The following is a 12,029-nucleotide window of genomic DNA, read 5'->3' on the forward strand; positions in this document are numbered from 1 at the left end:
TCAGGCTTGAAACAAATCCATCGGTAATTTGTATTTATGTTCCCATCACTGTTCCAGACACAGATTGTATCAGCTGTGGACTGATTCCTCCCTCCAATCTCTTCTGTTGTTGTGTTTGTGAAGTTCAAAATTACATTTCTGCTGGTTAAGGGTGTCCCTGCAGCAAGGTCTCTCTCACTTTCTCTCTCCATATCCCCCTCTCCCTCACTCACATTCCCTCTGCCCGATTCATTTTTTCACCCACTGATGTGTAGCATGTCACGATAATGTCTTTGGTTAGCGTTTCTCTCAAAGGCGATGGTTAAGCACAGACTCCATGTTTGTCCCATCTGTCTGTCATCTCAGGGAAGTGGAGCTGAAAGGGACTGGTACTGACTATGCTCGATATGGTGAGCTTCAGGAGTTATTCTAACTGCTGAACTCTAGCTCAGAGCCTGCTGCGCGATTTAAAGATCATATTCTGTCTGCCACATCCACATAGAGACTGGGATAAACATCTCTCTACTTGGACCTGCAGCAGGATTGGAGTGGTTCAAATGATTCTGGAGTTGAACAGTGTTTCATTTAGCCACACAGATGTGTGAATACACAACACTGCTGTATGCTCAAATTCTTTGTAGAATTCTCTCTCACCTCTGCTTTACATGGTCTGTCTGATATGAAATCCATGAATAGCCTGAGTGTACAAAACATTAGGAACACCTTCCTAATATTGAGTTGCACCCCCCTTTGCACTTAACAGCCTCAATTCGTCTGCATGGACTATAAGGTGTCAAGCGTTCCACAGGGAGTCCATGTTACCGCAGAAACAGACTAAACCGCACGAATGCGCGGCCATCCCGTTTTCAGTCAGCTGTTCATTCCCCAAAAAATAACAAATACAATTCTACGGATACGGCTGTTATTTTATTTTCATGCCGATATTCATCCATAACAGTCGGTTACACAGTTGTGCCAGCCCTACTCATCTGTAATGAAATAACTGCTATGAAAGTTACCATCTCCAGCCCTGTTTCAGGCAGCATCTGATTGCTGTGGCTCACTGAAGCCGAGAGAAATAGAGCGCATCCACTTTTTAAATAGTCTGACGGATCATTTCACACCAGCCTCCCCCGGCACCTGAGTTTCAGAAAGGAAGCAGCCTAGATAGAGCTGTTGTTTTTGTTGGTGTACCAGGACTATAGTATTTACCGGCACCCATCTCCACCCACACTTCTAACAAGTCTGACTGAGACTGGAGAAAGGAGGGGATGTACTGTGACTTACTGACACGCAGAGAGGAAGTGTAGGTAGAGCGAACATGAAAGGAAAGATGTTAATAATATTGCGTTTGGTCAGGTTGCTGGTGATATGCTTGTGTAGAGAAAGGCCTTGTGTTTGGCTAACCTCCTTAAGAGGGTTTAATGAGAAAGAGGCTGCTAGGTGTCAGAGAGACATGCTGATCTACACGTCCACAGACCGGTTAGGTGGGAGAAACAGGGAGGCTGGTTGGTGGGACTTTGATAAACTCAGAGGACCTTGACAATGTTTTTCCATGGCAACAGGATCCATTAGAGCCATTCCCTATCAACAGCAGGGAGGATCAGAGCAGAATTTAACCAGAGTGTATCCTGCCAGCCCAGAAGTTAAGCCAGGAGAGATAATAACACAAATACTTGCTCACAACACACACACTCATCACAAGCTGCTGTGCTGGAAAGTTACATGCAGTGTGACTTGCTTGGGCGCCAAACCTGCTGGGTGTCAGTGGAGGCGGAGTGACCACCTGTCCCTGGCTGCCTCAGGGTAGACCATCCCCCCTCGCCTGCCTGGCACACACGTACGCCAGCCAGCCAGTGATACTGCTCAGGTGAGGAGGAGTTGTGTAATATGTGGATCTGTTCAGTCCCTGATAGCGTTCCTCCAGTGTGGTGATTTACTTCGCCTGACATTATAGGGACGTTACTGGGATCATCTTGCTCTCTCCTCTTTTCATTCCCTAACACACACTTCCTTCCCCCCTCACCATCACCACGGCCCCCCCTACTCCCTCCTCCTAGTTCAGAGATTTGCTGCATTAACTCCAGTCATATGACTATGAAGTCATGTTGCTGGAAATAGTTTTTCTTATTGTAATACATTTGTGGCTTTTCAGGTTTTATTTAAAAAGGGTTGATTTGGGGAAAAAATCTGGCTGGCAAGATGCATGATAATACTCCTACGGGCATAATTACATTGTATAAGAATTTATCCTATTTCATAGAGACAGAAGGCATGAGGATGCATTCATTTAGTGGGATTATTAGAGTTGAATGTCCTGAGTACATCATAATTAGATTGTTTTGGGTTCCAGTAACTGACTGGGAGCCTGCTGTACAGTGTGTGTGTGATGATGATGATGATGATGATGATGGAGGGAGGGAGGGTAGTCTATACCCTGTGGCTCTACTGAACAGTGGCACTGAATGACTGACACAATGGGGATGCTGCTGGGGATGCTGCTGAGAGCCAGACTGCGCTCAAGAAGGTGTATTACTGTGTTGATAATGTAGTCCTCGGGAAACCAAACAACTTAAATATAGAAATGGGGTGATTTCAGTCATTCACAGTTACTGCACTTCATCACATCTCTATCAGTATCTCCCCTGCCTGCCTGTCAAAAAGAAACTGATCAATTTTCCTGCTCCACGATGTAACACTGATAGTCTCTTTTACCAGCAGAATGCTTCAGTATAGCTGTAGATATAGCCTAGCTGTTTTCCCTGGCCCTTTATTTGAGATGTTGTAACAGTCATTGTCAGTTCATGCATAGACCTGCTACAGCATGCTGTGGCCATAGATGCAGATCCAAGGCCTATGCACGGTTTTGAGAGGGGAACAGCCCTAACCCATGGGAGTAAAATCTTTCCTGGAAGTAGAGGGTTGACTCATCTCTCACCCCCTCCTGGCGCCCCACCGCTCTGCAGCCCCCACCCCTTCTCTCCCTGTATTCAGTATGCCTGTGTGCTCTGTCTGGTTGCTGAGGCTGGCAGTAAAGGCTCACTACACACACAGCTGTCCTCTTTGCCGCCATTACCACTCTAAAAATACTGCTCCACATTTTAGAAAATGAAAGTCCATAAATCTGGCTAATTTTGTGCAGCCATGCTCTGGTGGCCGTCCATCTGCTGTCTGCTGTCTGCTTGGGTGCGTGCTGAGTAGGGAATCTGGAGACCAATACCTGGCTGTACTGTAGGGCATGTTCTAACAGTGGTGCACAGTGCTGAAGAAAGGCATCCTATAGAATATACGACATCGTATCTACAGTGGTACATGTTGCGTAAGTGTCACATAGTTGACATTCTGCAGTCAACCCTCCAGTGCATTCTCTCCTGACTAGATTAGAAAAAGGGCATAATAAGGAAGGCCTGTAAAGTGAAATCTTCCTGACGGGAATTAAATACACCTGTCCCCGTGCCACTGCTTGTTTGATTGCACTGTGGAGTGTGTCTCCGGTTGGTGTGCCAAGGTTAAGTGTTGTGTGGTAATTGAGTGTGTTCTCCCAGTGGGGTCTGGTGGAGGTGGCTGTCTGTATAATGGCTGGTTGAGTCACTCACTAACAGACATTAGCATAATGCTTTGCTCTCTGAAGGGTCTCAGAGAGAGCCAACCGCTTCACCTGTCTAACATCGCCGTCTTATTTTGGACTGTGTATTGTCTGACCGTGTGTGTGTTTGAGAGAGCGTTTTTGGCACAATGTCAGTTAGGCTAAACTCTGTTGGTGGTAGTTATTGGTCTAGTCAAGTAGTGTTCTAAGTGCTGGACTGAAAGGAAATGAAAGCAACCTCAGGCTGCTCCATCTGACAGCACTTTATGGACGTGTGTTTAACTCTCTTCCCCCATACATTCTGTTGTTATGGTGGTCTCAAGTACCACTATCATAAGGCAGGCTGCATCTTCTTGCAGTAAGGCTGACCCCATTTAGTCGACTGCTCAATTGTTTGATCATTAGGCTGTTGGTCGACCAAGATTTCTTTAGTCGAACAGTTGCAAAAACGTATTTATTTTTTCATGCTGTACAAGACGCCTGTCTGATTTGCGCCTGTCTGAGTTTACTAATCCATTGTGGAGGCCGTGGGGATGGAACAGTCCTTCACTCTAAGACGTGCTACTGAAATTGTATATGGTTAAGGACAATAGTGCAATACTAATAAAAATAAGATTATTTTATAACATGCGCTTTCTCCAGCATTTGACACCGGTCGTATCAGTACGCTGTTGAATTGATGCCTTTTCCTAGACCATGTTGCTATGTGCATAAAAGCAAAGTTAACCTTATATTGGTGTTGAGAACAATGCGGCGGAGGCAGCAGCGGAGTTAGGAGATGCGACAACAGCCCTTGCCTTAATTGACTAAGAAAAGTGAGGAGCGAGAAAACCCCAGTTTTTAATTAGGTCTATAATCAACAGTCTAACTGTTAAATGTGCCTGACTTATAAATCATTCATATACAGTACCAGTCAAAGGTTTGGACACACCTACTCACTCAAGGGTTTTTCTTTATTTTTACTATTTTCTACATTGTAGTTTATGTCTTCACTATTATTCTATGAAATAACACATGGAATCATGTACTAACCAAAAAAGTGTTAAATCAAAGTATATTTTAGATTCATCAAAGTAGCCACCCTTTGCCTTGATGACAGCTTTGCAGACTCTTGACATTTTTTCAACCAGCTTCATGAGGAATTCACCTGGAATTAATTTCAATTAACAGGTGTGCCTTCTTAAAAGTTAATTTTTGGAATTTCTTTCCTCCTTAATGCGTTTGAGCCAATCAGTTGTGTTGTGAAAAGGTACGGGTGGTATACAGAAGATAGCCCTATTTGGTAAAAGACCAAGTTCATATTATGGCAAGAAAGCTCAAATAAGCAAAGAGAAACGACAGTCCATTACTTTAAGAAATGGTCAGTCAATCTGGAAAATGTCAACGTTGAAGGTTTCTTCAAGTGCAGTCGCAAAAACCATCAAGCGCTATTGATGAAACTGGCACTCATGAGGACCGCCACAGGAAAGGAAGACCCAGAGTTACCTCTGCTGCAGAGGATAAGTCCATTAGTTACCAGCCTCAGAAATTGCAGTCCAAATAAATGCTTCACAGAGTTCAAGTAACAAACATCTCAACATCAACTGTTCAGAGGAGACTGCGTGAATCAGGCTTCATGGTTGAATTTCTGCAAAGAAACCACTACTAAAGGACACCAATAAGAAGAAGTGGCTTGCTTGGGCCAAGAAACACGAGCAATGGACATTAGACCGGTGGAAAACTGTCCTTTGGTCTGATGAGTCCAAATTTTAGATTTTTGGTTCCAACCGGTGTGTCTTTGTGAGAGTAGGTGAACGGATGATCTCCGCATGTGTGGTTCCCGAAGCATGGAGGCGGTGTGATGTGTGGGGGTGCTTTGCTCGTGACACTGTCTGTGATTTGTTTAGAATTCAAGGCACACTTAACCAGCATGGCTACCACAGCATTCTGTAGCGATACTCCATCCCATCTGGTTTGCGCTTAATAATTAGTTTTTCTACAGGGAAAGGACCCAACTCACCTCCGTGCTGTGTAAGGGCTATTTGACCAAGAAAGAGAGTGATTGAATGCTGCATCAGATGACCTGTCCTCCACAATTAACCGACCTGAGATGGTTTGGGATGAGTTGGACCGCAGAGTGAAGAAAAAGCAGCCGACAAGTGCTCAGCATAAGTGGGAACTCCTTCAAGACTGTTGGGAAAGCATTCCAGGTGAAGCTGGTTGAGAGAATGCCAAGTGTGCAAAGAGGTCAACAAGGCAAAGGGTGGCTTTCAAGAATCTAAAAATGTTTTGGTTACTAGGATTCCATATGTGTTTAATTGTTTTGATGTCTTCACTATTCTACAATGTAGAAAATAGCAAAAATAAAGAACCCTTGAATGAGTAGGTGTGTCAACTTTTGACTGGTACTGTATATCTACAGAAATAAGACAGATCCTGCTTCTATCCCTTTTTTTATTTTATTTTTTATTTATTTTTTATTTTACCCTCTTCTCCCCAATTTTCGTGGTATCCAATCGCTAGTAATTACTATCTTGTCTCATCGCTACAACTCCCGTACGGACTCGGGAGAGACAAAGGTCGAAAGTCATGCGTCCTCCGAAGCACAACCCAACCAAGCCGCACTGCTTCTTAACACAGCGCGCCTCCAACCCGGAAGCCAATGTGTCGGAGGAAACACCGTGCACCCGCCCCCCTTGGTTAGCGCGCACTGCGCCCGGCCCGCCACAGGAGTCGCTGGAGCGCGATGAGACAAGGATATCCCTACCGGCCAAACCCTCCCTAACCCGGACGACGCTAGGCCAATTGTGCGTCGCCCCACGGACCCCCCGGTCGCGGCCGGCTGCGACAGAGCCTGGGCGCGAACCCAGAGACTCTGGTGGCACAGCTAGCAGTGGTCTGTGCCCTAGACCACTGCGCCACCCGGGAGGCCCCTTCTATCCCTGTTTGAGTGTTTGTTTAATAGCCTACTGATTCCGTGAGCACCAAGCCTCCATGAGCGCCAACCACAATATGTCGGTTAAATTTTTTTCACAAATTTGACTGTTTTGAAACTTTGCTATGCTCTAAAGGCTTTACACTTTTATTTTCTCATTAGAACAGCCTCTGGTATTACTTATTAATTCAGTGCTAACTAACACTGTTCCAAATTGTCAGGAATTGTATTTATAATAATGACCACCTTCTTCTTGATCTCCTTCTTATTCTTCTTCTTCTTCTTCTTATTATTATTAGGATCGTTATAATAATAAGTCATGTCATTATCATTAGTAGGCATAGTATAGCAGACTTGTAGAACCACCATCGAGCTGTAGGCCTCAAAGCGCACCCTTTTTAATCTTAATACCGCAACTTACTTAGGCCTATATTTCAATACTTTTATATAGGTGACTGTATCAATCAATCATTCATTCATTCATGTCATCACACAGCATACGAGTCATTCATGATTTGAAATGCAATCAAGCATTTTAGTTTTAAAATAAAACAAATCAATAGTTAGCGTAAACAATAAACAAACCGTTCCATTTCTAGCAATTGCATTCACAAATGCATGTGACTGTTTTTAGTCTCTGCTGTAATAAAAAATAAAAAAATAAATAACATTAACATACTCTCTGGTACGCTTCTCATTTTAATTAGTGTTTATATTGTTCCAAACAGTCAGAAAGCTTTAGTCATCTAACAGCAGCTGTTTTGAACATATAATATGCATGCAGCGCTTGCTCCTTACCTTCTGTTTCTTTATTTCCAGTATTTTCCACAACTAGTCAAATTTATTCCACACATCCGACTTCTCCTTTACCTCCTGAGCAACCAGTAAACATGGCCCCATTTCATGTTTGTCACATCTTCTGCATCCATTTTGCTGTTACATGTGTTGGGAGTTTGTTATAACCAATTTATTGATGTGATTGTGATCTGCTACAGGTCAGGCCCTATTGGTCATGTCCATGCGATGCATACATGTGTCACGTAAAGAGAGCAAGGGTTGAGAGAACAGAATGTTTTTCCTAAATAAATTAGGGATTTCCTTAACTTTACAGTCAGAAATGGATGTAATTACGTTGCAACTTCAACACGGACAGCACGATAAACAATGTTCTGTGGTGGTCGCTGCAGCAGCGAGGAGAGAGACAACGGGTGCTAGTCACTTGCTGTAAAAAACAAAAATGACGGTGCAGCAAGTCTGCACAATCAAATCAATTGCAGTCAGACTCCCTCTAGTCATTTGTGTGTCTTCATTATTTCATCAAACAGTGGGCTTAAAGAATGAGACAAGCTCACTGCGTATAGTTGATTTGATTAAAATACATATAAAATTCTATATATAGAAAAATACACGTTTTTAATTTTTGAAAACTTTGGTTGAAAGAACAGACTCGGTCGACATATTTTTTTGGGGGTGGGTACAGCCCTACTAAGCAGTAACTAAGACTGTCTTAGGGTGTGGTTATGAGGAAGTGGTTATGAGTCGAGTTTCTATGACAAAAACAAACATTCCTGAAATTTGATTGTTGGCAATATTGTGTGACTCACTGACTGTGAATGTCAACAGATTAGTCTATACATTTTCTTTGACCGGCCTAGTCAGTAGTCACAAGATAAGCTGTTTTATATACATGTGCAATCTTTCTTCCCTTACACTTCTATTGTTTCGAGCGTTGTGTGTGTGTGAGTCACGTCGTCCTCTCCTGACTGGGTTAGTGTTGTGTAACCAACCATGTGTCCACTAACACCCCAGCAGCCTGGAGGGGAGTCTTAATCAGAGAGCTGCTCTGGGCAGGGATGCCCGTGTCAATTACAGCTGTCATTTGTTACCCAGTGAGAGGGCCTGGGCCTCCCTCTGTTATCAACAAAGCAAATTAGGAGGGCAGTTGTTGTGAAGTGCTGTAGCTGTGATTAACCTGGGATGGCCCTCTGTTCCTTCTTAGTTTTGGATGTACTGAGGGGAAATGGTCAGTATTTTTTTAAAATGTGTCTTGTTCTCAGTGTTTACAAATCCAAAGAGAAATATGACAAGATACATTTTCAATGTCCAATCGTTGCAGTCTCAATGGGTTACTTTTATTGACTAAAGATACATGTTGTCAAAATGTGAGATTGTGAGATTTTCTCTGTTCCATTATTGGGAAATATAATGTCTTACCTTTTATTTAACTAGGCAAGTCAGTTAAGGACAACGCTGGGCCAATTGTGCGCTGCCCTATGGGACTCCTCAATCACGGCCGGTTGTGATTAGGGTTGCAAAGAGTCTGAAACTTTCCATTAAATTTCCGTAAATTTTCCATGGGAAGTTAAGCCCTGGAATTTTCCTTAAATTGCTCAGAATAGTTAGCTTATAACAGTGAAGCTTTTTTGGGGGGGGTATACACAAGGCAATTCTAGGTCTTGTGGCATATTTTAGTTAAACTATCCCCAATTCAATGGAATTGCAACCCTCTGCATGCACAGTGCATTCTTCCATCACATGTGCGGTGCACTCTTCCATCACATGTACAGCTGATTCTCAAGATCTTGCACACTTATGAGATGCTATTGAGCCCACACTACTACACTGTCTGAGCCAAGGATTACATGCTTTCTGGTAAGTTTTGATTATAATACTGGGTGGGGTGAATATATTTTATATGACATAAACGTCCCTTTTTCAGGACCCTGTCTTTCAAAGATAATTTGTTAAAATCCAAATAACTTCACAGATCTTCATTGTAAAGGGTTTAAACACTGTTTTGCATGCTTGTTCAATGAACCATAATTAATGAACATGCACCTGTGGAGGGGTCATTAAGACACTAACAGCTTACAGATTGTAGGCATTTAAGAAGTTATGAAAACTTAGGACACTAAAGAGGCCGTTCTACTGACTCTGAAAAACACCAAAAGAAAGATGCCCAGGGTCCCTGCTCATCTGCGTGAATGTGCCTTAGGCATGCTGCAAGGAGGCATGAGGACTGCAGATGTGGCCAGGGCAATAAATTGCAATGTCCGTACTGTGAGACGCCTAAGACAGCGCTACAGGGAGACAGGATGGACAGCTGATCGTCCTCGCAGTGGTAGACCACGTGCAACAACACCTGCACAGGATCGGTACATCCGAACATCACACCTGCGGGACAGGTACAGGATGGCAACAACTGCCTGAGTTACACCAGGAATGCACAATCCCTCCATCAGTGCTCAGACTGTCCGCAATAGGCTGAGAGAGGCTGGACTGAGGGCTTGTAGGCCTGTTGTAAGCCAGGTCTTCACCAGACATCACCGGCAACAATGTCGCCTATGGGCACATACCCACCGTCGCTGAACCAGACAGGACTGGCAAAAAGTGCGCCATAGGGTGGCATACAATTGGCCCTGCGTCGTCCGGGTTTGGCCGGTGTAGGCCGTCATTGTAAATAAGAATTTGTCCTTAACTGACTTACCTAGTTAAAAAAATATGGAGTAATGATTTACTTGACCTGTGTTCTGATAAGACTGGTGTGATTCTCTTGAGCTCCCAGCCCAGGCATCTAAGTCATCAGGAATTTATAGGAAATATTATTCCTGAACAATAGATGTGCTGCTGAACGATCTAAAGCATTTGCCCATCCATTTAAGATGTTTCTCAAATAACAACCACTTTCTATTGTCTCCCCTGAGTGAAGTTGAAGGCCCTATGTCAGTCTTTATTTTCATTTGCTGTAGGCCTATGTGAAATTAAGTGTCTTACATCCTAGTCTGTAGTCTTCTGTCTTTGTTGGGAGACAATGGTTTGGCATTGTTACTTGCCCTAATCCTTCTCCTGTCATTCTGGCTGCATAGATGTTTACTGAACCATGAGCGGGAATGTTTGAGGTACTAAACGGGGTCTGGGTAGTGTAGTAATGCATTTTCATGTTCCTCTCTTGCAGACATTTCAATCTGAGGATGAAGAGGGACACCAGCCTGTTCTCTCCAGACCTCACGGTAGAGGTGTCAGGAGTGGCGGCGCCCTACGACCCCTCCCACATTTACACTGGAGAAATCTTTGGTAAGTCCAGCAATTATGTCTTTGAACGACAAAGTCCTTGTGCACACAGGGACAATTACGATAGTTACCAGCGAAACGCTTCCCGCATCCAATTTGCTTTTGCGTTCATCTGTGGTGTGTGGGTGTGTGCCAGTGTGTTGTTGTGGGATTGTTACCATTGGTAGTCTGGAGTTCATTGTAAAAGCCCAGCCACCATGAAGCTGTGGTTTTAAACGTTGTTAATGGATATCAGTCTCCTCTCTTTGTCTGTCTGTGTGTGTGTGCGTATACGTGTGGAGAATATGTTAGTCACGTTCCAGTCTCACATCCTCAGGATCCTCCCCCTCCCCATGCCTGCAGCAGAGCTCACATGTAACAAAAGGGAAAACAAGGCCAAGGTGTGTCTGTCCGGTCATGTGACATGATGTGTTTGTGTGAAGCTCTCAGATCCCAGCAGGCTCATCTCCACTCCACCTCATAATTTCCAGATGCTGTCATCTCTCTTCTCCTCTGCTGAACAGACTGTAATTCAAATCAGACTCCACTGGAGCACTTCCCATCTCTATCAAATGGAAATCTTGATCTGTTTCCTTTTAGAGAAGCAGCACTGTGTTGTTCCAAGGACGACGATGTTGTAGCCTTTTTCTCATATCTGTATTGTGGTGTGATTTGTAATGCAATGGAAAGGTTTGTCCAGACCAAAAATTCAGCAAGCTTTTTATTTTCAATAATTAAGGTGGATGTTCAAAAGTTGGAATTTATATAAGTCAGAATAACTGTGCATTTACCCACTGATGTATTCATTTATTTGCACAATTTCAGAATCGGAAATCTAAACGTTGAACTTCTGTAGTTGTGATCTGCTGTAAAGGCCATACTCTGTGTCACCTTTTAATATCTCAAAATCATATTTTTTTTGTATATTTTTTTTAGCCCCCTTTTCCCTCCAATTTTCGTGATATTCAATTGTCCCATCGCTTGTCCCATCGCTGCAACTCTCCTACGGACTCGGGAGAGGCGAAGGTCAAGAGCCATGCATCCCCCGAAACACGACCCTGCCAAGCCGCGCTGCTTCTTTTTAGAACCTCCCTTTCTCCTGTTTTTCAGACATTAACATGTCTACCAAGATCCTATTACAGCGATGTCATAAAAGCCCCAGTCATTTGCTGTGTGCTAGCTAGGTTTCCATCCAATTGGAATATTTCATGCAAATATTCAAAAATCTCGATGAAAATATGCGTATTTTCCCACCAGTGGTGTGTTTCCACCAAACATACTCGTTGCAGATAAAAATCAGTGAATTTAACTTTTCATGTACCAAATAAAAATCTAAAGTTCATTGTGTTTCCAGTGCATTTTAGATTCTAGCGATCGTTTTGTCACAAACTGGTGCGTTAAATAGTAAATGTGCCTACTCTGGTCTCGCAGATAGTCTACAATGCGGGTAGGCTTAGTAGGGTAGGCTAGTCCACATGAGATGATTAAGAGCTAGAATTT

General features: G+C 43.5%; 1 protein-coding gene across 1 annotated transcript in view; it reads left to right on the forward strand.

Moving 5' to 3' along the window:
* LOC139563052 (disintegrin and metalloproteinase domain-containing protein 10-like) overlaps nucleotides 1-12,029 on the forward strand; it is a 79,164-nt gene that overhangs the window by 36,223 nt on the left and 30,912 nt on the right. Inside the window, exon 3 of the mRNA XM_071381310.1 lies at nucleotides 10,435-10,553. Coding sequence (XP_071237411.1) covers nucleotides 10,435-10,553 — 119 coding nt within the window. The remainder of the gene's footprint in view (nucleotides 1-10,434; nucleotides 10,554-12,029) is intronic.

This window comes from Salvelinus alpinus, chromosome 33 (assembly GCF_045679555.1).
Source record: "Salvelinus alpinus chromosome 33, SLU_Salpinus.1, whole genome shotgun sequence".
Classification (NCBI taxonomy): domain Eukaryota; kingdom Metazoa; phylum Chordata; class Actinopteri; order Salmoniformes; family Salmonidae; genus Salvelinus; species Salvelinus alpinus.